This window comes from Lissotriton vulgaris, chromosome 9 (genome assembly GCF_964263255.1).
Source record: "Lissotriton vulgaris chromosome 9, aLisVul1.2, whole genome shotgun sequence".
Classification (NCBI taxonomy): domain Eukaryota; kingdom Metazoa; phylum Chordata; class Amphibia; order Caudata; family Salamandridae; genus Lissotriton; species Lissotriton vulgaris.
In genome coordinates, this window is record NC_141697.1 from 703,436,429 (window position 1) to 703,463,870 (window position 27,442).

Below are 27,442 nucleotides of genomic sequence, written 5' to 3' on the forward strand. Positions count from 1 at the left end.
GTCCAGGGAAAGCATGGCTTGGCAGTTCGTGCTGGACTGTTCCCATGAGGCACATGGTCAGACTGATTTGCATATGGTCATGTCTGAACTGGGGTGGTGTGGAGTGCAAAAAAACCGATGGATTTAGGCCCAGATCTCTGTACTGGGGTGAATATATGACATTGTTCTGCATTCTGTCCATCAACTGTGGTTTTTGCATTTGTGTTGCATAGGAGCAAGGTAATCAGTGACTTCCTGAATCCACTGTTCATATGCTCTAGTGGCTGTATCAGGATCGGCTGGGACCACCAGCTCAGAAACTGATAGGGCAGTCCTCCGATCTGAGTCTTGAATTTTAAGCCAGAGCCGAAAGCATTTAGTGGCTGGCATTTGAAGTACAGATACCATTGGAAAAGATTTTGATTGTAACAAGTTAAGTCGAAAGCCTTTAAAAATGTCACAATAAGGTTGTTAGTGAACACTCTGTCCAAAATGTGCCCCGCTGAGTGGGTTGGGCTGCAGATGATTTGAGATAAACCAAACCCAGCCATGGTGTCAATAGGATGCTCAGTGTCTTTGTCTACAGTGTTTTTTAAGCGAGAGGGGGGTGGGCTATTAGTAAACGATTCAAGAGAATTGGAACAGACGAATTCAATGTGCTTTGAGGAGGAGAAGAGAGTAAACAGGCAGACCAAGAAGCAGTAAGAAACAAGAACCCAAGCAAGGAAACACAAGATTCGGAGAACAGATTTGAGCAGCAAGAAATACACATCCTCAGGATACTAAATGTGCAGCACGTAGAATGCTACCCTCACAATCCTTATTTAAATAAATTGCAAACATATGCGTCTGAGTCTTTTTTTTATTAATGATCAGGGATCATACAAAATGTGACGATTGGTTAATACAGCTGATCAGTATACATATAGTCTTCACAGTCATTTATCATCTGTTGGACATTGCTGGCCTATAAACCACTATACCATTTGTTGTTATACATCACAGGCTGGTTGTTATCTGAAGAACTTGTGCTGACTTACAAGTGTTTTAACAAACACACTTCCTTTCTGTCATTTTAACCCTTTAATTTGTCAAAATATTTATCATTTTAACCCAATTCTTGCCCATTCGAACACTGTATACTCGTAGATATGTTCCATCTTTGAATTAGTATTCAATATAGTCATTGATTTTACACCATTATCATTAAAAGCAAAACGCTTTTTGTGGGCAAAATTAACAGTGAAGCAAAACTGGAGGAAAACCATTGGCATCTTTTTTGCAGCTTGCCTATGATGAAGTGGAGCTAAGCAGATTATGCTGATCGGGCATATTAGCGATTTTGCATAGGGAGAGATGGATACAAATAGAATTTCACAATTAGGCAATTTATGCATATGGGAATGGTGCCTTCTGAGTTTGCTACAAACATAGCCCATATTTATTAACCCCTCCCCTGCTGATGACGGAACCGCTCCGCCATCAGCTACAGTTGAGCTGTGCTGATGACGGAGCGGTTCCATCATGGCCCGGCCGCCGCGCCTGCGCGGCGCTGATTTCGCGCCTGCGCGGCAGGTTTAATGAGCGGGGCGGGTCATGACGGAACCGCTCCGTCACCAGCACAGCTCAACTGTAGCTGGTGACGGAGCGGTTCTGTCACCAGCATGCGGCGGCCGCCCCGCCGCTTTAGCGCTGCGGCGGAATAGCCGCCGCAGCGAAAGGGTTAAAGACTGTGAGGGTGCTTGCATGCCACAACACAGTATAGCGCTTAACATGTGGTAATTAACGACAGTAAGGAAACAGGCGCTATCTTGTGCAGCGCATGAGAGCTGGTGCAAAACTTTAGTAAATGTGGGCCCTACTGCCATTTATTCCCTATTACATAATCTTCAAAAATAGTGCAAAAAAAGGGCAGTTTTTCTTGCGCTAGTCTAAAACTGTATGTCTTGGAGGGCCAATTGTTGGGAGTACAGCCTGTTCGTTCTATTCCATATTATGCAAGTAGCAAAACGGGTGGAACTGGATTTGCTAAATTTTTCCCTGGATGAGAATGTAATGCTTCCCCCGAATTTTATAATGTAAAAGTTGCACCTTTAGATTATGTTCTACTTAATTATTTAAAGAAAAATACACATTGAGAGAGTTGTTTTCTATTCCTTGAAGCAAGGTGCATCTGGCCTCCTGAAATTGCTATGTTTTATCGCCTAATGTAAATGTAATTCACCAAACGAAAAACTTTTATTTTAATTATTGGAAAGGCAAGGTATTCAAGCTGTTCTTAATGGTAGGAGCCCCCCGATCCGAAGCCTCCAGACTTTACAATTTCTTTCCTTAGAAAAACGTAAACTTATTCATTTTTTTGTGTACAGATCATTGTCACCGCAAATTACATGTACTGCCGAAGCTGTGCAATTTTTTCAGTCTGTGCTAATTTACACCACAGTGTTGTTAAGCACTATTTTATATCTTTGAAAGAGTGTGCTATGTAGCTCCATTTCTCTTGGCACTAGTCAGTACAGCAAAAAAGGCAGGGTTTGCATGTTGTCTAAAATATAATACGAACATTGATGTATGGTGCCGCATTAGAGCACTTACTTCCTGAAAATAAATGAAACTAAAATATCACATTCTTAGAAAAATGCATCATGGTGCTAAAATGCCCCTTGGTGCCAAATAGCAAAGACCTAAGAAACTGAATTCTAAATGCAACCCACATACAGTTATTTTTGCAATGATCATGCCACAGAAAACCCACTTACAGTGGGCTAGCCAGTTTACATAGGTTATCCCATAGCACAAAGCCGACGACTAATAGCCAGGTTTAAATATATAACACCAAAGAACAGAGTCCACGTAGAATGCCTATGCCCAATTTACATAGCTTATATTAGGGCATCAAGAGTACACATATATCAGGTATGTCCATGTTACTCATGTAATAAGAGAACTAACCAGAAACATGGCCAATTCTAGGATTCACTGTACTAAACTTGCTGTTTATATGTACATTTATTTGCATCAAGTAACGCATTTGAGTATCACTAAAGTACAACCAGGTGCCAAATAACTTGTGAACTTCTATAACATGTTGTGTATTTGCAGAGCGCACATTCAACCAAGGGTATATCGGCGCTGAATAGCAGATTTTTATTGTTACCCAACTCAATGGTACCTATGTGGCATTTCCCATACCTTCTTTCACTTATTACAACCCCAATAAATAAACTACACACAAGGATAGCTACTTGTTGATGGTTAACCAAGTTAGAGAAGAGTAGTGCGCAGAGCAATGGATGGCACACTGAGTTGAGACTCCGGATTGCTTGCTAGGGAATACAATGCGTGTGGATGATGAATCCTATCGTGTGGAGATAAGGTATTCTCTGGAAACATGGGGGAGCCAGCTTCTTTGTGATTTGCAGAAGGATTTCACAGTTTTGATTTGATTGGGATGTTGTTCCAAATTCTGGTAGCTCTCTAGATAAATCAGCCAAAGTCCAATAGATGCTTTTGGATAACTCTCAACATAGGTATAAACAAGTTGTGATGTGCAAAGAACATGGCTGGAAATGTTTGTTAACACAAAATGCACCCTTTGTGCAATATACCCGGGTTCAATCATTGAAATGGATTAGCCATAATGCCCAGTGGGATCATTAAAATGAAGGAAAAGGTAGTACGAGAAATAGAATCACACTATTCCCAAAAACTTCTTTTTTTCTGGCAATGTGTTAGTACTGGACTAAAGACAGAATCACATCTCCATCTATTTCAATCTGATTCACTTGTCTTGACTGGATCCGGTGACGGTACTCAAACACCGGTGTGCCATTCACCGACACCTTGTAGCCATGATTCTGGTTGAGGATCTCCATCTATAAGGAAGCAGAGATTAAGGCATATGAAATATCTGGCCAGTTCATGAATCAGTGTAACACAAAATGCTTGAATCTAGCACATTTGTACACATTTTAAATGATGGTTGCTGAAAAGGAAAATCTTGCATTTTTATGTGTGTGGGCCAAGTGTGCATTTTTGGGTTTATTAGGTTATGAACCATGCTTGCTCACACAGACCAATGGCCCTTGTATCACTTACTCATACACAGTAAAAAAAAAAAAACTGAAACACAGATCTTACTTGGAAGGGTTGTCCAGGGGACAATGGCATAAAGGGGATCTGCCTCTCCTCTGAGCCCCAGCTCCCGTTAGTCAGAGTGTTGCGCACAAATGCCCCTTCCCTGAAGCGGGGGTTGACGTGCATCATGATGTTGTTCGACAGAGTGTTTTTCAGATTGACAGTAAATCTAAACAGGAAAAAAAGGCAATTCTTAGCACTGTTCAGACGATGGCACACACCAATGTTGGAGCATCAATTTCCTTAAAGTTCTTACTGATAGACCAATAATGATACCTAACCATAGGCCCACATCAGAATTGTTTTGTCTGCAAGAGAGGTTGTGCGTAGTGCTGGAAATATAGATGGCGAAAGAGGAAAGCAGGGGGGTGTTACTGGAGGAAGAGGCGTGTTATAGTTTGGGAACTTGAAGCGGTAAACGATCCAGTTCATAGGAGCCAAAAGAGGAGGTGTCACATACATGAACAGGAAAGTAAATGACTGCAAAATAAAAGAACATTCGAGAATAGGGGGGACAATGGGTCATAGAGGAATGGATACAACCCTTCATGGGCATGAATGATGTAAAAGGATGAATACAAGGGTGGATGGGGGCCAAGAAAGCATGGAGAGAGCTGAAAGGGGAAAGAAGAGGCATCTGAAGGCACACAGGCCAAGCCCACGCGCTTCAGTCAGCACTTATTGCAAACAGATGGCCATTGGTTCAAAATCCACAGTGAAATGGAAAGGTGGGAGTGCTAGTTTTGGGCTGATCAGTGCATGTAATAGGGCAGTGGTGAGGTATGAAGTATGATGTTCAGATTTTGGTCATTGCGTCTTGGTTCATTTTGAGAATTCAGGTTTACCTTAGCCACAACCTGCGGCAATGCTATTACTGGACTGGTTCTATTCACTGTTGTGAATGATTTCCTGTTTCTTCTTCATCTAGTATTTTGTTGCCTAGGACCCCCCCCCTGGTTTTGTTTAAACAACGTTAGTGAATATCCTTTTCTTTTCTCTGTTATCTTTTTCACCCTTACAGCTTGACATCTTACATTTAACTATCTTGCTAGCATTTGCAGATGTGTTATGGAAAAATGTGCGAGCTGAGGTAAACAGATTATTTGTTGTTGGCATTTTCCTCAAGCCTAATTATGGGACAACGCGTTATTTTTTTAATTAAGGATAAAATAAACACATTCAAGTCAGCAAAAATCATTTGCACACATGTCACGGGTTAAATTAAAATGCATAGGGGGAAACGGGTTTATCATTTATGTCATGACATCTGAAATGTTCCCATCACGCTGAATTTTTGCCAATACAACTGGTTCAGCTGCCCCACGTCCTGGCAAGCAGATATTCCATTCCATGAAGTTAAATTGTTTCTAGCTATCACTGTCCTTCTCTAAAGAAGGGAGGTTAAGGACTTAGGGACATATGAATCAAATACCGTTATTGCGATTCTCAAATAGAGATTTTTAGAAAATCGCTATTTGAGAATCGCAAAACGGGATGTAATAAAAAAATCCCAATATTCCTTGGCATTCCTTAATTGCGATTAGCAAATTGCGAATCGCAATTAAGGAATACCTTCCCATTCATTCCTATGGGCTAGGAGGCCCGTAGGAATGAATGGGAAGACATTCTCAATTTGCGATTTTCTGATTGCGAATCGCAAATTGAGAAAGGTGCCGGGGTGTCAAAGTGACACCCTGTTGCACCCCTGAAATATTTATGTGTACACATGTATGTATGTGCGCCACACGGCACTTTGAAAAATGCAAAAAAGTTCATTTTTCAAAGAAATCGCAAATTACCAGCAACTTGAAGTTGGTAATAATTTGCGATTTCTTAAGGCCAAATCACACTTTTTCTGTGCTTCATACATTGCATTTAAGGAATCGCAATTTGCGATTCCTTAAATGCAATCGCAATTTGCGATTCTCTAATTTGCGATGCCCTTTTGGGATGATACATCCCAAAAGGCCTTTCCCCATTCGCAAATGGGCCGATTCTGAGAATCGGCCTGTTTGCGAACGGGAAAAGGGCTTGATACATATGCCCCTCTGTCATCTTGGTAAAGCTAAGTGCACCTTGCTGTCAAGTACGGAAAGTGGCAAAGATAAAGGTCTCTTCATTAGGTACCAAATAAAGATTCAACATTTGGGTCAAACAGTTACAAATTGCATGCTATAGCTGTGCAGCTGTGAGCAAGTAACAACTGTGAAGTCTGTCTATCTTTGACACCTACGACAATCTATTCAGCGGTATCATAAGAGACACACAGCAGTTTGAACTCTTAAATTTGGAGGCCACTGGGAAGCAGTGATATTTAAAGACTGAGTGATAAAAATATGTGAACTCATTGGGAGTGAGTCCCAGTGAGATAGTCCAGTCCTTCTCATCACTGAGATATTTGAGTGTAGAGCAGAAATTGAAGGGATTGTTGTGGGACCAAGCAAAATTTGTCGCAAAATGGGTGTCTGTGTGGTGATGGCTTTATCACTTAAATATGCTTGTTTAGGAAGAATATGATGAGCCTAATATCTGGTGTAACAAACTCAGTGTGAATGGTTTGAATTTTGTTCTTTTGAACAACTGACATAATTATGTAATGAAGTGTTTTTCCAGGTGGTACAGCTTATGTTTTATTTTTATGAAATTTGTAATGCACACAGCTACTCAAAGAGTGTCCCGGCGTGAAGCTGGTAGGGGAAAGGTGGAAAGGGCTAATAGATAAAAAGAAACGGCTTTACGGGAAGATGTATCATCCCGTTTTTTTTCTCGCAAATGCTGCGATTCCTAAAAAAGCAGCGTTTTTGCGACAAAAAAATCGGCAAATGCGATGTATGAAGAAAATCGCATCGCAAAATTTGTGATTCCTTAAATGCTATGTAAATAACAATAACGTTTTGCGATTTCACACTAAGAAATCACAAATTACCACCAACTTGTAGTTGATGGTAATTTGCGAATTCTTTTACAAATGTCCTTTTTTCAATTTGTAAAGGTGCCATGTGGTGCTCATACATGCCCATAGGGCATGTATGTGCACACATCTAAATTTCAGGGGTGCAGCAGGGTGTCCTTAAGACACCCATGCACCCTTGAAATGTTTCTCAATTTGCGATTAGCAAATTGCGAATCGCAAATTGAGAATAACTTCCCATTCCTTCCTATGGGCCTCCTGGCCCATAGAAATGAATGTGAAATTATTCCTTAATTGCGATGAGCAATTTGCTAATCGCAATTAAGGAATTTTAAGAAATCGCTAAAAAATAGAGATTTTCTACATACATCCCAAATTGCAATTCTCAAATAGGGATTTCAAAAAATCGCTATTTGAGAATTGCAAATGATGGTGATGATACATCTGCCCCCTGGTATTTTCCTATTATGAGAGATTGCAAGTACTGCCTCCTTTGAGAAGTTAACACTTGGATGTGCATGTCAGCGGCTCCATGTGATTGAGAATAGGAGGACCTATGAGGTCTGATCTCATGATTTTGCATCAGGAAATCTTTTCTAGAGCCTGTGTTGTGATCCTAAATACTAACTACAATTAGAAGCGATAGATCTGTTGCATCCTACTTATCTTAAGTTACATATAGAGGGTACCTGTCAGCATTGTGCTTCACACTTCCTACAATCAGTATCCGATGATCTTTGCGAAAGTTCCCAACAATGGCTGCATGGAAGGGTACGCTCTGCAAAACAAACAATTAACATGACTGAACAAACCAAAAGTGTGCAAATTCTCATGAAATCACACTCCGGTGTCTCTAACACATAAACTGAGGCCACGCAAGATCCACAATACATTGCTCAACAGTTAGAAACTACTATAGCGCAGAGGTGGACATTGCATTTACCAATCAGTGACATCTTGAATAGAAAATTATCCTGGGCTCTTTCTAAAAAAATGCATAACCTGCGGAGCTGCTAATTCGAGAGGGGCAAATCTATTTATTTTCTTGTGCTGTTGATCTACAATGATAATTTTCAAGGTAAATAAATATGTAAATGTAACACAGTGTTGGGTTTGCTTTATGAAAACCAGTTTTGGACTGGCCCTCAGCACTTCCAGATGCTCCAGGTTGAAAGAGCCAGTTCCTTTTGGAGCAGGGTCAAGACTGATTTGCATATGGTTGGGTCCAAACTGAAATGTCATGGAATGCTGCCCAGAGCGATTGCCAGTGGTTAGATTTATTACACGCATTTCTCCATTCACCTTTAGTGTGTTTGGCTCTGCTTGTTTGAAGACATGATTCTTCAGTATTTGAGTTTAGCAATTGTTCCCATTATACATCATTTTCGCCTTCACCATAATCAGTGGCCAACTCCTTATACCTCAGGTTTTGCATTGTTGGCAAGCTAAGACATTCCATGCTTGAATCAGATCTTTCCACAGCCGCGGCCCGTGCAGGTAAAAAGGGTGGGGCAGTGGGGCGTGGTGGGGGTGGGGGGATTTTGTGAGAGAACTACAAGGGAAAATTACTTATTTATTTTATTTTCCCTCAGCGTCGTCTCTCGAAATCCCCCCACTACTGCTGTTACATGCACGGGCCGCAGATGTCTTTCCATGTTGCATGTTTCTTATTCCAGTTCCGAACAAGTAGTGCACACCAGTGCCTCATGATCAAAACACAGGCATTTGTAAAAGAAAACAATCATAATAGTACTTCCTAGCCTGCTTCTCCTATTCTTGAAGGTCAAAAGGACAGCCCTGTCGCACCCCCAAAGCTGCTTTGGCAGGAACAAATAAAATGATAATTACAGTGAGTTATCATTTAATTTTTCCTTTATTTATGTGCATGTGAGGCGATGCTCCTCCAACTTAGCGGAGTAACTGCCCTTGAGTGGCACGGTTACTTTTTTTCTTTCTCCAAAGATATGAAAGCTTTTTGACGTGGTTAAATAGTCACCCTAGTTGATATTTTGACCAGAGCTCCACTGCTTGCTTCTGAACCCGCCAGCGGAATAAAGGATGTGAAGATGGTGGTCATACCCTGGGCAATGTGGGCTCATGCTCGATGTGACAGGGAGTACTACCTGCCCAACCTATGGCGGATGTCTAAAGGTAAAACTTTTATTTCCAACAACAAAAATCATAGTATGTAAATACAGAGCAGTTTCACGCCGCAAAACATTTCTTTTACCTTTGCAAGAATGGAAGGAAAATGCTACTCACCAGTATGCATCTGTTCTTGGCATGTAGAGCTGCAGCGTTACACACTGTGCATAGATGGCCACCTAGTATTGGGCCCGGAAGTTTGCAGTTTGTTTTTGTTGTAGAAAAGTCTTTGGAAGTCACATGATAGGTGACCCCTCCTTTGGATCATACTGCACATGGGCATCGGCTCCATCCCAAGATTGTTTTTCGCCATTAGGAAAGTGACAGAGCTGTACAAGAAGTAGTGATGTCCATGTGATTTGTATCTAATTAATATAATACTGCAACAGATAAAGGTAGCCGGGGAGGCGGGTGGGCTGTGTAACTCTGCAGCTCTACATGCCAAGAACAGATGCATACTGGTAAGTAGCATTTTCCGTTCGAGGCATATGAGCTGCAGATTACACACTGTGCATAGATTGTATAGCAGTACCAACCTTTAGCGGCGACCACCCGTATCTGTTGCAGTTGTTTCAAAGAGTTTTTAGTGCAGCCTGGCCCACAGTGGCTTGTTGTTTAGTTTGCACATCTACACAATAGTGTTTTGAGAATGTGTGCAGTGTAGACCATATAGCTGCTTTGCATATATCATCTAGGGGAATGTTCCCTAAAATGCCATTGAAGCCCCTATTTTCCTTGTAGAATGGGCTTTAGGAGGACTTGTTAACATACGTTTAGCTTTGTGGTAACATATTTGTATGCATTGAACAATCCACCTAGCTATCCCTGATTTTGATATGGGGTTACCTTTATGTGGTGGTGAAAAGGACACGAAAAGTTGTTTAGTTTTACAAAAAGTTTGTGTCCTTTCGATGTAGTACAGTAATGCTCTTGTGACATCAAGGTGTGCAGAGCTCTTTCTGCGACTGTTTGTGGCTGCGAGAAAAATACGGGCAGCTCAATAGATTGATTTTGATGGAATGGTGAAAAAACTTTTGGAAGGAATTTAGGATTAGTACGAAGAACCACTAACTCTTCTGAGAGAAGTAATAGCTACTGGGAAAGCTACTTTCCAAGTTAGGAATTGCAATTCACATTTATGTAAAGGTTCAAAGGGAGGTCCCATTAACCGTGTGAGAACAATGTTTAAGTTCCACACTGGGGAAGGTGGCGTTCTGGGAGGGATTATTCTTTTGAGTCCTTCCATGAAAGCCTTTATAGCAGGTACTCTAAAAAGAGAAAGATGTTGTCTATTTTGTAAGTATGCTGCAATGGCAGCAAGGTGTAGTCTGATAGACGTGTAGGCTAAATTACACTTTTGAATGTGTAATAGGTATCCTATGATGTGTTGAAAAGATGCATCTAAAGGATTTATGTGGTTGTTTTGACAGTATATCACAAACCGTTTCCACTTAGCAGCATAACATGCTCTAGTAGTGGGACGTCTAGCTTCTTTAATAACGATCATACATTCTGGAGGAAGGTTGAGGTAACCAAACTCTATGACTTCAGGAGCCAGATCGCTAGGTTGAGCTGAGCTGGGTCCAGTCGTCTGATCTCTCCATGGTTCTGTGTTAATAGGCGTGGAGATAGGCTTAGTTTCTGGTGTGGTACCACAGATAGTTGCAGCAGCGTGGTGTACCACGGTTATCTGGCCCAAGTTGGAGCAACTAGAATGAGTGTTAGGGAATGTTGCTGTAGTTTGCGTACCACTAACGGAAGTAGTGGGAGAGGAGGAAAAGCGTATGCAAATGGTCCTGACCAGTTCATCCATATCGCATTGCCTTTGGACAGCGGGTGTGGATATCTGGCAACGAAGTTTGGGCATTTTGTGTTTTCGTGGGTGGCGAAGAGGTCTATCGGAGGTTGTCGCCACATTTGAAAGAACGGTTGAAGAACTTGCGGATGAAATTCCCACTCGTGGATCTGCTGTGTCTGTCGACTTAGCAGATCTGCTATTGTGTTTTGTACTCCTGGAACGTGTTGGGCTAAGAGGAGGATCTTAAGTGGTATAGCCCATCTCCATAGCTGCTGTGCTAACTGAGAGAGCTGCAGAGAGTGTGTTCCCCCTTGTTTGTTTATGTAGTACATGGCTGTCATATTGTCTGTGTGGACTAAGACAGCTTTGCCTGATACTTGTTTTTGGAATGCTTTTAGGGCTAGAAAAACAGCTAGCAACTCCAAGTGGTTGATGTGGAGTAATGCAAATGCTACTTACAAGTATGCATCTGTTCTTGGCATGTAGGGCTGCTGACATTCATAACTGTGCATAGATCGCCGCCTAGTGTTGGCTCCGGATGATTGCACATTGTTTTCCTGGAAGAGTCTTTGAAGTATCACGAGATAGGTGGCTCCTCCCCTGGACTACAGTGCGCATGGGCATCGACTCCATCCCCAGATTGTTTTTAGCCTTTGTGGCCAAGATGGAGTGAGACTCAGTGAATGATGACCATGCCATGAAATGATATGTGAATACTGCAGCTGCTACAGGCGCCGGGGAGGAGGGCGGGCGATATGAATGTCAGCAGCCCTACATGCCAAGAACAGATGCATACTTGTAAGTAGCATTTGCAGTTCGTGGCATGTGGGCTGCTGAATTCATCTCTGTGCATAGAATACATTTTTTATTTATTTATTATTTATTAGCAATTTGTAAAGCGCCTGGTGACCCGAGGGCATCCCCGCGCTGTAAAGATTTATATCCTGCTGAGAGGGAGAGGGGCGAAGGGCTTATTTAGGAAACAGGAGGGTTTTGAGTTTTTTCCTGAATGCCAGGTAGCTGGGCTCCAATCTGAGGGAGCGTGGGAGGGAGTTCCATCCAGTGGACGCTTTTACAGAGAAACGTCGACCTCCGGTGCGCGTTCTCTTAAATTTGGGGATATTGGCAAGGTGCTCGTTCTCGGACCTTAGAGCTCTAGATGCTTTATAAGGAGTAACCAGGCCGCTGAGGATCGCAGGTCCCGAGCCATTAATCAGCTTGTAGGCCGTGCACATGGCTTTAAATTCCACCCTTTGGCGGACTGGGAGCCAGTGCAGAGCCTTAATAGCGGGTTTGGCGGATACTCTGTGAGGTACGCTCATGAGTAGGCGAGCTGCGGCGTTCTGGGCTCGTTGCAGTCTCGCCAAGGTAGCTTCCGGTGCACCTAGGTAGACCATATTGCTATAGTCTAACCGTGACAATATAAGGCCTTGGACTAATAGTTTCCTGGACACGGGAGGGAGAAGGGGAAAGATTCTGCGGATAGTTCGCAAGAGCCCAAGACAGGTCCCTGCCGTTTTGGCCGCTTGAGTCTTCATGGAGAGGTCGGGTTCTAGCCATACTCCGAGGGTCTTGATTTCGTGTTTTGGGGTTGGGATTTCCCCGAACACGTCTGGCCAGACCGCTGGGGGGATGGTCACCCATTGTTTACCTATGAGCATCACTTCGGTTTTGGAACCGTTGAGTTTTAATGATGATTCACACATCCAACCGTGAATTTCGGTGAGACAGTCCAGATAGGGGTAGACGTGGATGTTTTGACGTCTCAGATGCGCCACCACCGTCGCTAGGCACTTTGTGAAAACCCTGGGCGCTGTGGTGACCCCAAAAGGCAAAACCTTGAACTGGTAGTGCTGGTTTTGAATGGTGAACCTGAGGTACTTTCTGTGTGAAGGATGCAGTGGAATGTGAAAGTACGCATCCTTGAGGTCCGGAGTTGCCAGGAAGTCCCCTTGCTGAAGCAGTGGGAGAACCTGCTGCAGCGTGAGCATATGGAAATGTTCTGACAGAGTGTAAAAGTTGAGAGGTCTGAGGTCTAGGATGGGCCTGAGGGATCCGTCCTTTTTTGGAATCAGAAAGTACAGGGAGTAAACTCCTGTACCTCTTTCCTGCGGGGGCACGAGCTCTATTGCTCCTTTTTGCAGCATGACGTTGACTTCCTGCTGCAACAAGTGCAAGTGCTCGCCGGACATAGGACAGCTCTTTGGGGGTATGTTGGGTGGAGTGGACGTGAGCTCCAGACAATAACCATATTGGATAAGAGATCTGACCCGCCTGTCCGTGGTGATGGACTTCCACACGGGCAGGAACTGCTGGAGTCTCCCCCCGACCGGTGTTGCGTGGTCGGGGGGCAGTGACAAGGCGTCACTGTTTGTTGGCGGTGGAGGACCTGGAGCTGTTATTACCACGTCCTCTGCCTTTGACGTTGTTGCCACAGTATCCACCCCGACCTTTGTTGGTATAGGAAGGTTGGGTGTTACTTTTATAGAATTGCGTCGACTGTGACAGCTGACCCTTCGAGGTGCCTCTATTATTGGAGTGACAAAAGGAACCACCCCGAAACTGCTGGGACTGCAAGGCACCCATAGACTTTGCAGTGTCGGTGTCCTTCTTCATTTTCTCGAGGGTGGTATCAACTTCTGGGCCAAACAGGTGGTCTGGGTTGACAGTTTGGTTCAAGATGGTAGTTTGAATGTCTGGTTTGAAACCAGATATTCTGAGCCATGCATGTCTACGAAGTAGAACGCTAGTGTTAATTGCTCTTGAGGCGGTGTCAGCCACATCCAGAGCGCACTTAATTGAAGCATTGGTGATAAGCTTCCCCTCCTCTATCAACATTTCTGCTGCTTCCTTATACTGATCGGGTAAGTGCTGTAAAAGGGTCTCTAGAGTGTCATAGTGTGCCCTGCGTAACGCGCAAGCAGCGCCTGTGTGTTGGATATGCGCCATATGTTGGCTGCCTGCGCAGCAACTTGTTTCCCCGAAGCCTCAAATACTTTTGATTCCTTGTCTGGGGGAGGAGCATCACCCGTAGTTTGTGAGTTGGCTCTTTTGCGTGCATTGGAGACAACCAGGGAATCTAGAGGCAACTGTCCTTTGGTGTACGTTGGATCAGTGGGCGCTGCCTTGTACTTCTTGTCGATACGTGGGTTGATGACTCTTGCTCAGGTGGGCTCCTTGAAGACTTCTGGCGCATGCTTCAACACCCCTTTTAGCATTGGCAAAGTCTTTACAGTTTTTTCAGCGACTGAAAAGGTGTCAAAAAGAAAATCGCCGTCTACTGGGTCAGCATGGAGATCGACGTCATGATTGGCTGCCGCCCTTTCACTTAGAGCATTGAAAGCTGCAGAGTCTTCTGTTGGGGAAGTCTTGGCTGAAAAAAGCTGAGGCTCCTGCCCTGAATGCGGGTCCCCAGGGTCCCCACCAGCAGACCATGGCTCAGTCACATCTTCTGGGTCTGAGTAGACTGGATAGGAATACTCATCCTCGTCGTTTCCATCACCCTCCTCTACATTAGAATGAGTGGGTGAAAGTTCATGGCCTTGTGGTGATGCAGGCTCCATAGGGGCAGAGGCACCAGCAGAGTCCATCTTTTTCTTAAGTGGAATTTGGAAATGCTCCAATGCTGGTTCAGGGGTGATCTTCCTTTTAAGGAGAGAGAGCTTGCCTATGTTGGCGTCGATGATCACTTTTCGACGCTCTTCTTCTGCCAGCTGTTGGCGGCGTGGGCTTGGAACCACCAACGATGCCTTCGGCGTCGAAGATAACTTCACGGGCACTCCGGCCCCAGGTTTCGCTGTGAAAGCCTTTGGCGCCGTTTTTGGCCGCAACGTGAACAGAATCGGCGTTGGCGTCTTCGCCGGTTTTTGGAGAGGCTTGGGCGGCACAGTGTCCTTCGGCTCGACTGCTGCGGCCCCCTCCCTAATACGATGAAGGGACTCCGTGACCTTCTTAGTGAACGAGGCGGAGGGATGCACCGGCTCGAGAGAGACTTCCGAAGCTGGTTTTGGGACGGCGACCAATGACGCAGTCTTCGGAGCCGATGCAGCTGCCCCCTTGGCCTTGTCGAGTGGAAGCAGGGCAGTGAGAGACTTGGGGTCGTCCTGCCGCTTCTTCGTGGCCTTCTTATGGGCGTCGACCTTCTTGGTATCGATGCGACTCTTAAGTGCGTCGACCAACTTCGGCGCCGATGCAGCCGCGTCGGCCGTTTTTACCTTCGGCTTCGATACTGTAGTCTTTGGGTCGGCCATTTTGGCGTGGCCCTTGAGCTCGACGGCCGGCCATCTTGGATTTCTTCGGCGCCGAGGCCTCCGAAGTCTTCGACCCGACCAGTGCGACTTGCGCTTTCTGTTTCGATACGTCTGGCGTCGAGACCGATGGTTTCACTTTTGGTTTCTGCACCGTGAGCGGTGCCGGATCAATGTCCGTGGCCGGGCCTGAAGCCGGAGCCGTGGGACGGGAATAAAGGCTTTGGGTAAGGCCCGAAGGCGATCCCTCGGCCTGGGCCTTAGAAAGGTGGCTGGCCCCGGAGTCAGTGTGAGGAAGCTCCTCGTCCGAGCTATCCTCTACGGTGGCAAGGGCCCAGTCGTCGTCCCCTACCTCCTCGACGACTTCCTCGAAATCCTCGTCTTCCGCGTCGTAGTCTTCCTCGACCTCCGACGCCGGGTTAGATTCTGTGATATCCTGGATAGTGTCGTCGCCGACATCCTCCGTGTCGAAGATGTCCGTCGGAGGGGGTGCCGTTCGCTGGGCCTACAGTCGCGCAGCTCGGCGGAGCTTGAGCGTCTTCTTTGACCGGAACTTGGAGCAGGCCATACACTTGGCCTCGTCGTGGTCCGGCGACAAGCACTTATTGCACACCGGGTGCACGTCGATATGTGGATACTTCGAGGCACACACCGGGCACCGCTTAAATGGACTTCGTTCCATGATGAAAGTAGGTTGGAGCGTCGTGTAGGCCCGTCCGCGCCGAAAGCACGCGGAAGGGCAGAGTTGGTTCGGAGCCGATGAAACAAACGAACCCGAACGATAGACAATACCGACGCGAGTCCTAAAGACCTTTTGGTCTCAAGCAAAGTAAGTTAAACAACTATCGATTCCGACAGAGGGAACCGAAACACATCCGAACCCAATGGCGGAAAAAAACAATCTGGGGATGGAGTCGATGCCCATGCGCACTGTAGTCCAGGGGAGGAGCCACCTATCTCGTGATACTTCGAAGACTCTTCCAGGACAACAATGTGCAATCATCCGGACCCAACACTAGGCGGCGATCTATACACAGATATGAATTCAGCAGCCCACATGCCTCGAACCTTTTGTTGCGGTGTCCACCTGCCTTGCATGTTGTGATAGTAGGTGAGCACCCCAGCCAGAGAGAGACGCATCTGCTGTCATGATTATTTGAAGAACTGGCTCTAGAAACGTTTGGCCCTTTGAAAGGTTTTTGGTGCTCCACCATTGTAGAGAGCGATGAGTCCGACTGTCTACCAACACTAGGTCTGTTAATTGACCGTGAGACTGGTTCCATTGGTGTGCTAGGCACTCTTGAAGTGGACGCATTTTCAGTCTTGCGTGAGGTACTATGAATATGCAAGATGCCATCATTCCTATGAGCTGCATGAACACTCGAGCTGGGAGCGAGTGTTGCAGTTTGAATCTTGTTAGGATTAGTTTGTACACTTGTTATCCTGGCTGGAGAGGGATAGGCTAGTGTTAGTTGGGTGTTTAGTGTAGCGCCGAGATATTGTTGTATGTGTGACGGTTGCAGATGTGACTTGGTGTGATTTACTGTGAATCCCAAGTTGTGGAGCAGTTGAATTGTGGCGTGAGTGTGTTGTACACACTGGCTGTATGAGCTGGCTTTTATGAGCCAGTCCTCTAGATATGGGAAGACGTGAATATGCTGTCTTTTTAAGTGTGCTGCTACAACTGCTAGGCATTTGGTAAACACCCTCGGTGCTGTTGTGACACCGATTGGGAGCACTTTGAACTGGTAGTGCTGCCCGTCTAGCACAAATCTGAGATATTTTCTGTGCGCTGTGTGGATGGGAATGTGGAAGTAGGCGTCGTTTTGTAAGAGGAGCGGAAGGAATTGCTGGAGTGTGACCATATGAAAATTATCCGACTGTATGTAAATGTTTAGAGGTCTGAGGTCTAGGATAGGCCTTTGAGATCCGTCCTTCTTTGGGATTAAGACATATAGGGAGTATACTCCTTTGTTTTGCTGATGCATTGGGACTATTTCTATTGCATTTTTTGCAGGAGGGATATCACTTCCTGTCTGAGCAGTGTCAAATATTGCTGTGACATTGGACGCTGTCTGGGTGGTATGTTTGGGGGGGTGGATGTTAGTTCTAGGCAGTAACCTGACTGAATTATTTGAAGCACCCACCTGTCTGATGTGATGTTTTCCCAGGCTGGTAGGTATTGTTGTAGTCTTCCCCCGACAGGAGTGGAATGGGACGGGGGAAGGGGAGGGAAGTCATTGGGTAGGGGTAGAGGCAGAGCGGGAGTTGTTTTTACCTCTGCCCTTATTGTTGTTACCTCTGTAATCAGCCCTTTGGTTGTCCCTACTATAGGTGGATTGTGTGGGGGCTTTGTACGAGGTAGAAGGTGTGTCTGAAGAGTATCCTCTGGTGGCGCCTCTGTAAGATAAGCGGCGAAATGAACGTCTGGGAGCCCGCGACTGCAGGGCTCCCATAGATTTGGCTGTATCTGTATCTTTTCAAGGGATACATCTACATTGGGTCCGAATAAGTGTTGCTCATCAAAGGGTTGGTTAAGTATAGCACTTTGGACTTCAGGATTGACCACTGATATGCATAGCCAAGCATGTCTACGCAACAAAAAACTGGTGTTAACTGCTCTGGAAGCAGTGCCTGCTGCATCTAGTGCACAACGAATGCAGGTGTTTGTAATATTTTCCCCTTCTTGGATAAGCACATTTGCTCTATCTTTATATTTATCAGGGAGGTGCTGCATTAGTGATTCTAATTCGTCATAATGTGTCCTGTCATATCTTGCCAATAATGCTTGAATATTCGCAATACGCAACATGTTTGCTGCTTGAGATGCAGTTCTTTTACCTGATGCGTCAAGGAGCTTAGACTCTTTATCTGGTGGAGGAGCTTCACCTGATGTTTGTGAATTTGCACTTTTGTGTGCATTGAAAACCACAAGCGAGTCTAGTAGTATTGAGCATTTTATATATATTCTGGGTCTGAAGGGGCAGCTTTATATTTTTTCTCTTTTCGTGGGTTAATGACCCGTGTTCTAACTGGGTCTTTGAAGACTTCAGGAGCATGCCTAATCACTCCTTTAAGCATGGGTAAAATGGATGAGGACCTTTGTGCGTTATTAAAGGTATCCATTAGGAAGTCTTCATCTACAGGGTCTGTATGCATGTCCACCCCATGATACTGTGCAGCTCTGTGTACTAACTGATTTAAGCCCATAGTGTCTTCTGGTGGGGATGGCCTAGATGAGTATATGTCATCCTGAGGGACATTTGGGATGTCTGGGGTGTTATAATCATCACACGGGTCAGGTGAGCCTGGAGGAATAGATGGATCATCTGCATTACCCCCTATATCATCAGAGCTATCATCCCTGTTGTCATTATCTGGTATGATAGAGGATGTAGGGGAATGTTGTGGTAGGGGAACAGGTGGTGATGGCATAGGTGGAGGAGAAGGGGAAGGAACTCTTAGAGAAGAGGTAGCCATGTCCTCTTCTTTGGATGAGGAGCTGGTGCAGGTGTATCCAGTGGTTGTTTTTTTTAACTTAGAGTTAGTCGACCAGTGGTTGGATCTTTAACCAGAGTCTTTTGTGCAGGGTGTGGGTGAAATAAGTCCTCTGCAGGAGGCCAATCTTTTGGTGGAAAGATGTTTCAGCACCGAACTGGCTTCTTTTGGTTTTAAAGCTTGTTGTTTGGCAATGTCTTTAACAGTAGGAGTCTTTTTCGGCTCCAATGGTTTTTCCGGCTCCGATGATTTTCTCGGTTCTGATGCATTTTTCGGATCCGATGGTTTTTTCGTTTCCGGTGGTCTTTTTGAATCCGAAGCGTATTTGCTTGGTTCCGACTTGTGTTTTGATGCAAAGGGACTATTAGTATGCTTCAGCGCCGATTGTTTCGATGTCGACGTGGCAGCCGATGATGTCTTTTCGGTGCCGGTAGGTGCGCACCGGCGCCGTGGGGAGGCCAACTCGAGCTCGAGTCGCCGAAAGGCTTACCGAGCTTCCTAGCCGGGCCCGAAGGTGGGGCAGTAGAAGTAGTGTCCCGGTGTGCACCCGAGCCCGAGGGCGAGTGTGTGACCGAAGCCTTTTTTGAATGCGTCGAGGAAGGGTCGGGGTCCTCGACTTCGGAATCTTCTACCTCAGAGTTGCTGTCGACGCCATGTTGTTTGGGACGTCGACGCCCTCTTCGAAGATGTCGTCTGGAATCGGAGCTGAAGATCGAGTCATTGTTCTCCTAGTTCTTCAGTCCCGGATCATCTAATTGGAGCGGAAGGAGGCACAAGCGGAACAGTCTCTGGCCTTGTGCTCCAGGGAGAGGCAAAGGTTACACACCTCTTGAAGGTCGGTGTGGGGAAACTTCGACCCACATTGAGGACACTTTTTAAATTGCGTCCTTTCCATGAGCTGGAGTCGAGGCCTACTTAGGCCGAAAAGGCCATCGTCGACGACCGGAATCGAAGGCCTCGATGTTGAAGAGTAGCGTCGACTGGAAAACGCGTTCGAAACTATATTGTGGGAGCTGGTGAGGATTGCGCGCCGAAGGAAATCGGTTCCAACACGAAGCGCTGGAAACACATCCGAGCCCGGTGGCGGAAAAAAACAAGCTGGGGATGGAGCCGATGCTTAAGCGCTGTATGATCCAAAGGAGGAGTCACCTATCCTGTGACTTCCAAAGACATTCCTACTACAAAAACAAACTGCAAATATCCGAGCCCATCACTAGGTGGCCATCTATGCACAGTGTGTAATCTGCCGCTTATATGCCTCGAACAAAACATTCAATGTCCTATGCGGTATATCGTCCCCCAGGACCAATTCTTTTAACTGCAAATGCTGGTCAGACAGAGGCATTGTTAGTTTAGGTCTTTTCAATACCAATATTATTTTTGTCAGTACTGTTTTTGCTGGGTCAATATTAATGAGCCTTCAAAATTCTTCAATGAGTGTACTGTAGAATGGTTTGTGGATACATTATTTTAGGGCACTTGTCAATGTCATCAGTGATGTGAGACCCTCATGGGTGAGTAGTGCGCTATATAGACCCATGATTGATTGATTGATTGATGGAGAGAATGCTTTTAGGTTCTGCCAAGGTTAGCATGAAAGTCTGCATCGAATGGCAAGTGTGATGTGTGCAATTTAAGTCTTCCGTGTGAATAGGAGTCTAAAGGCCGTTTTCCTAATTCAAAAATGAAATATAACCACCACAGACTTTAACTTCATACATACCGTACACATAAATCTGGCATCCTCCTATTGCACCTTTGTGTTATAATTCATGCACATGGTTCAGCGCCTTGAAACCGTAGCATTTGAGTTGTCGCGCTTAACAAATACTGATTGATTGATTGATTGATACACAGCATTGCATCATAATAAGCACTCTGTACACCATGATTCAAGCAAAGAGTTAGCTAACATCATATAAAACAAATGAGGAAGGGATTGTTCCTAACATATACAGAGCCTGCAAACAACTGCCCTTATTTGGAAAGGAGGCCAAGCTTCCCCTAACCTCAACTATTAGGGCTAAACAGAAACTTCACATGACTCTTACAAGCTGAGAACGCCAGTGAATCAGTTATTATAATCCAGTTTTCCCATCCTGTTCTACGAATATAACACATGAGAGTGTTTTCGTTGAACCAATTCTTCCAGATGAAGTGCCCTTAAAGTTTTAATCAATACTGTCCCTATACTTTCCCTAATAAGCTAAACGTCATCTTGAAGCCTTTCCTATACATGTAGCATTGTAAGTTATCCAAGCAAGTTATAATCTGTCCTTGGTATGCCACTTGACCATATAAAAGGACAGGTATCAGTCTAGACCACGCAACCATCAGTAATGTTTCTGCTAAAAAAAAGTCGGAATCTGCTACACAAACGCTAAAAGGTAAATGCATTTTCCATACTCTTTCTTTCAAAAATCTAGATTTTGGATTTAGTGATATTGACAATAAAGCAGTTCTGCCCCTTATATTCATCTACATTTAGCAGTGCCCTTAGCAAAAACTCCTGGTTGGATAAAAAAAAGAAGCTTACCTGCATATTGCAATATATGCACAACTGCAGCCCAGATGGGCTAGAACTGATCTAACAGGGGGCAGAGCAATCCTTAATTCAGCTATGTAGAAGCTTTTTAACAAACACACCTCTGCTTCACTCCATTGATGGTAAGGAATATGCTACTTACCAGTATGCATCTGTTCTTGGCATAGAGGGCTGCAGACTGGTTCATTATGAATAGATCGCCATCTGGTGTTGGGCTCGGATGATTGCACTTGTTTCTTTCTTGGAGAAGTCATTTGTAGTCACGAGGCTGGTGACTCCTCCCTTGGGTGATAGTGCGCATGGGCATCGTCTCCATCCTTAGATTGTTTTGCCATAGTAGGGTTAGATGGAGTAGTATGATAGAATACAGAAAGAGATGCCCATGTAAGTGTATCTAAATAAGATAATGTTGGAACAGACACAAGTTTCCGGGGAGGCAGGGAGGGCATGTACCACTCTGCAGCCCTCTATGCCAAGAACAGATGCATGCTGGTAAGTAGCATATTCCGTTCCAGGCATATGGGCTGCAGATGGTACATTATGAATAGATTACACAGCAGTTACCCTCCTAGCGGTGGTCACCGGTGTCTGTTGCAACAGTTTGAAATAAAGTTTTTAATACACCCTGGCCCACATTTACTTGTTGTCTTGCCTGCACGTCAACACAGTAGTGTTTTGTGAAGGTATGCGGTGTAGACCAAGTTGCTGCCTTGCCTATGTCATCTAGGGGAATGTTCCCTAAGAATGCCATAGATGCCCCTAGTTTGCGTGTAGAATGAGCTCTAGGGGGAACAGTAAGGGCCCGATGTAGGTATCGAAATACCGGTCGGAAACGGACGAAAATACCGATTTTCGGCCGTTTCCGACCGGTATTTTGATATTGATATGTAGGGGCATTTCAAAATACAGAATCGGTAATTTTACCGATTCTGTAAAATACCGAATCGGTAAAAATACCAAATCTGTATTTTGGAATGTAGGTAGCACTGAAATCACTGCTACAGGGGTGTAAGAATTCATAATTTACCACCAACTAGAAGTTGGTGGTAAATAATGAAAACCCTCTAAAAAGCATTTTTTTTGCTTTTTAAACGGTGCCATGTTGCAGACATACATGCCCTTAGGGCATGTATGTCTGCAACATGTGCACCTATACATAATTGAGGGGTGCAACAGGGTGTCAAAGTGACACCCTGCCACCCTTCAATGTTTCCTTAAATTACTGAATCGGTAAATACCGATTCAGTAATTGGCATTCATTCCTATGGGCCTCCAGGCCCATAGGAATGAATGGCAATTACCGAATCGGTATTTACCGATTCGGTAATTACCGAATCATTCCGATTCGGTAAATAATTTGGTAAATATACCTACATCCCGATTGCCAGTTCTTAAATACCGAATCGGTATGATTCGATATTTAAGAATCGGTAATCTGGGATTACCTACATCGGGCCCTTAGTGTTCTTTTTGCCTTTATGTAACATATCTGTATACATTTAACAATCCACCTGGCAAAACCTGCTTTAGATATAGGGTTGCCTTTATGTGTTGGGGAAAATGCTACAAATAGTTGTTTAGTCTTTCTGAAAGTTTGTGTTCTTTCTATGTAATATAATATTGCCCTTTTGACATCTAGTGTATGTAGGGCCCTTTCTGTGGCTTTGGAAAAAAGACTGGTAGTTCCACTGGCTGATTGATGTGGAATGCTGAAATTACTTTAGGCAAGAACGTTGGGTTTGTTCTAAGAACCACTTTATTCTGGTGTAACTGTAGAAATGGTTCTTGTATTGTTAATGCCTGTAACTCACTCACTCTCCTGAGGGAGGTAATGGCTAAAAGGAAAGCCACCTACCATGTAAGAAATTGTATTTCACAACTATGCATAGGTTCAAAAGGTGGTCCCATTAGTTTGGTGAGTACTATGTTGAGGTTCCAGACTGGAGAAGGTGGTAGTCTTGGTGGAATAACTCTTTTGAGGCCTTCCATGAAAGCCTTGATTGCGGGTACCCTAAACAGGGATAAATGTTGCCTGTTTTGTAGGTATGCTGCTATAGCTGCAAGATGTACTCTAATGGAGGTATAAGCAAGTTTACATTGCTGTAAGTGTAGTAAGTAGCAAATAATATTTTGTATAGATGCGTCCAGAGGGTTGATGTTGTTACTGTTACAGTATACAGCAAACCTTTTCCACTTTGCTGCATAGCAGGCTCTGGTGGTGGGACGTCTTGCTTGTTTAATAATTTCCATACATTTTGGAGGTAAATTTAAGTATCCAAATTCTAAGACCTCAGGAGCCAGATCGCGAGGTTCAGTTGTTTGGGATCTGGGTGCATTATTTCTACATGGTTCTGTGTAAGGTGCATGGGTGAGATTCTTAATTTTTGGTGTGGCACCTTTGAGAGTTGTAGGAGCGTGGTGAACCACGGCTGCCGTGCCCACGTGGGTGCTACCAATATCATGGTCATTGAATGTTGTTGCAGTTTTCGAACCACTAATGGAATTAGTGGGAGAGGGGGAAAAGCGTATGTAAATTTGTTGGATCAATTTATCCATAATGCATTGCCCTGCCACAGGTGGTGTGGGTACCTGGATGCGAAGCTTTGGCCTTTTACGTTCTGATGAGTGGCAAAGAGATCTATCTCCGGTTGTCCCCATCTTTGGATGAATGGTTGCAGTATTTGGTTGTGCAGTTCCCATTTGTGTATTTGTTCTGACTCTCTGCTTAGGATGTCTGCAATCTGATTTTGAACTCCTGGAAGGTGTTCGGCTAACAGATAGATGTTTTGAGGAATGGCCCATCTCTACATTTTCTGTGCTAGTCTGGATAGTTGGAGAGAGTGTTTCCCCCCGGTTTTTTAATATAATACATTGCTGTCATGTTGTCTGTTCTGACCAGGACTGCTTTGTTGAGAACATAAATTTGAAAAGCTTTTAATGCTAGAAACACTGCTAGTAGTTCTAGATGATTTATGTGCAGTCGTTTAGGCTGTACTCTCCATCTCCATTGTACTGTGTATCTCTCCATATGAGCTCCCCATCCGGAGAGCGATGCATCCGCTGTTAGTATCACTTGTGGAATTGGCTCTAGGAACGACCTCCCTTTGGAAATGTTTGTTGTATTCTACCACTTCAGAGAGCAATGCGTGCGGTCGTCTACCAACACCAGACCTGTAATCTGACCTTGAGTCTGATTTCACTGTGTTGCTAGACATTCTTGAAGCAGACGCATTTGTAGTCTGGCATATGGGATTAACAGTATGCAAGAGGACATCATCCCTAATAACTGCATGAACACCCGGGCAGGTAATGAGTGTTGCGGTTGAAATCTTTGAATTAGGGTAATCATTGTCTGGATCCTGACTGGATTGGGGTATACTATAGCCTTTTCTGTGTTTATAGTAGCCCCCTAGATATTGTTGAACTTTGTTTGGTTGCAGGTGGAATTTTGTGTAGTTCACCGTAAACCCTAGCTGGTGCAGCAGTTGAATTGTCTTTTGTGTGTTTTGAAGACATTCTTCTTGTGCCGTGGCCTATATTAGCCAGTCGTCCAAGTAAGGGAAGACATGTATTTGCTCTCTTCTTAGGTGGGCCGCAACCACTGCTAGGCATTTTGTGAGCACCCTTGGTGCTGTTGTGACTCCAAACGGAAGGACTTTGAATTGATAATGTTGTCCTTCTATTACAAATCTGAGGTATTTTCTGTGAGCTTTGTGAATTGGGATATGAAAGTCGGCGTCTTTTAGATCCAGTGTAGAAAGAAAGTCCCCTTTCTTCAGTAAAGGAAGTGACCATGTGGAAATGTTCCGAATTTATGTATGCATTGAGAGGTCTGAGGTCTAGTATAGGCCTTAGAGATCCGTCTTTTTTGGGAATTAGGAAGTATAGAGAGTATACTCCTGTTCCTTGTTGATGTTGTGGAATCTCCTCTATCGCGTTCTTTTGTAGCGCCGATAGTACCTCCTGTTTCAATAATGTCAGATGATCTTGACTCATTGGACGCTGTCTGGGGGGGATGTTTGGTGGGGTAACAGTGAGTTCTAGGCAATAACCATGTTGGATAATTTGTCTCACCCACCTGTCTGATGTGATGTTTTCCCAGACAGGCAGGAACTCTGATAGGCGTCCCCCGACCGGTGTTACATGGTCTGGGGGGAGCTGTATGAAGTCACTGTTTTGGGGTAGGAGAGTTGCGGTTGTTGTTGTTGCGCGACCTCTACCCTTTTTGTTGTTACCTCTGTAACTGCCTCTTGAATTACCTTTAGGTGAGATGTTGGTGTAAAAGAGGTTGATTGTTGGGTTGTGCCTGTATTTTTTGATCCACCTCTATAGGTTGATCTACGAAAGGAACCTCTCTGAGATGACTGTTGCAATGCTCCCATTGACTGTGTCCTTTTTCATTTTCTCTAACGCCTCATCTGTGCTTGAGCCGAAGAGTGCTTTCCCATCAAAAGGCTGGTTCAATAAAGAAGTTTGTACCTCCTGTTTGAACCCTGAGACCCTGAGCCATGCATGTCTTCTTAACATGATACTGGTGTTTATAGATCTTGCCGCAGTGTCTGCTGCGTCCAAGGCGCACTTAATGGAAGTGTTGGTTATTATCTTCCCTTCTTGTATCAGGTGCTCTGCCCTTTTTGATGTTCCTAGGGAGATGTGTAATGAGTTTCTCTAACTCATCATATTGAGCTCTATCATAGCGCGCAAGTAGCGATTGAGTATTTGCTATGCGCCAGCTGTTTGCTGCTTGAGATGCTACTCTCTTGCCAGATGTATAAGAACAACAGGAGAAGACCCATAGACCTCGTTGGGATGGGTGTATCATGTAAACAAAAACAATTCCCAACAGGTATTATGTAGAGACAGTTTCAGAGATGTATGCAATATGCATTACAAAGAAAGAAACAAGGAGTCAAATGATTTTCAAAGAGGGTAATATTATTTACCAAAAAGCAGAGGGTAGGATCTTTCGCATTCATTGCCTGTAGCCCACCGGCCAGTAGAGCCCCGGTTGCCTTCTGCCGCCCTGATTAAGTCAGGCACAGCAAGCCCTGCCCGCTGCTCAGACCAAAGCGACGATCAGTGTCCGACCAGTGAGTGACTAATCGGACTTCATCTACCCACGCTTGATCGCCTGGGTACAACTCACTGTTTTCATCGACAACCCTGTCCTGATGACGATCCCGACTAAAGGGGATCGAAACGCCGTCGACTATACAGCTTGAATTATACGACGCATATCACGTCTTGTGCTCCTGTATAAATAACTGTGTTTTCAAGTGATTATAATTTGTTTTTTTGGAGCCACGAATTGATGTAAATACTTTGGTTAATGCGTCGCCAATGCTGTTGTTTTTAGCACTTGCACATTCACTATCACTGATTGTATATAGCACCTTGCACCAAGTGTCACTGGGTTGTCACAAGATCCGTTCTGTACAGTGCTGGTTTAACTGTATTGACATACGAAAGATCCTACCCTCTGCTTTTTGGTAAATAATATTACCCTCTTTGAAAATCATTTGACTCCTTGTTTCTTTCTTTGTAATGCATATTGCATACATCTCTGAAACTGTCTCTACATAATACCGGTTGGGAATTGTTTTTGTTTACACTCTCTTGCCAGAGGCATCTATTAACTTAGACGCCTTGTCAGGAGCAGGAGCTTCTCCTGTTGTTAGTGAGTTCGCCCTCTTACGAGCATTTGAGACTACTAACGAGTCTAGAGGTATTTGGCCCTTAATAAATACTGGGTCTTTTGGGGCTGCCTTATACTTCTTATCAATTCTTGGGTTTAACACCCTAGCCCTCACAGGATCTTTAACCCCTTCGCTGCGGCGGCTATTCCGCCGCAGCGCTAAAGGGGCGGGGCGGCCGCGCGGCCGCCGCATGCTGGTGACAGAACCGCTCCGTCACCAGCTACAGTTGAGCTGTGCTGGTGACGGAGCGGTTCCGTCATGACCCGCCCCGCTCTTTAGAACGCCCGCGCAGGCGCAAAATCAGCGCCGCGCAGGCGCGGCGGCCGGGCCATGACGGAACCGCTCCGTCATCAGCACAGCTCAACTGTAGCTGATGACGGAGCGATTCCGTCATCAGCATGGAAGGGGTTAAATATATCTGATGTGTGAGTGAGAAGACCTTTAAGCATTGGTAGGGTCCCTGAAGATTTTTGTGCAGCTGGTAGT

General features: G+C 44.8%; 1 protein-coding gene across 16 annotated transcripts in view; it reads right to left on the reverse strand.

Annotated features, from left to right (window-relative positions):
* Window positions 1–823: 823 nt before the first annotated feature.
* The window catches only part of LOC147692138 (galectin-4-like), a 379,836-nt gene continuing 353,217 nt past the window's right edge, over window positions 824–27,442 (reverse strand). For 2 of the 16 annotated variants that reach the window (XR_015299996.1, XR_015300008.1), the window contains 4 exons: window positions 7,717–7,805; window positions 4,120–4,285; window positions 1,657–3,854; window positions 824–1,453 (listed from right to left, as the gene is read on the reverse strand). Coding sequence is in view for 2 of the 16 variants with exons in the window: in XM_086938440.1 (XP_086794566.1) it covers window positions 3,711–3,854; window positions 4,120–4,285; window positions 7,717–7,805 (399 nt within the window). In the remaining 14 variants the exon portion in view is untranslated. Of the gene's footprint in view, window positions 3,855–4,119; window positions 4,286–7,716; window positions 7,806–27,442 lie in introns of all 16 variants that reach the window. The other 14 variants (XR_015300000.1, XR_015300006.1, XR_015300001.1 and 11 more) reach the window with 11 other exon arrangements.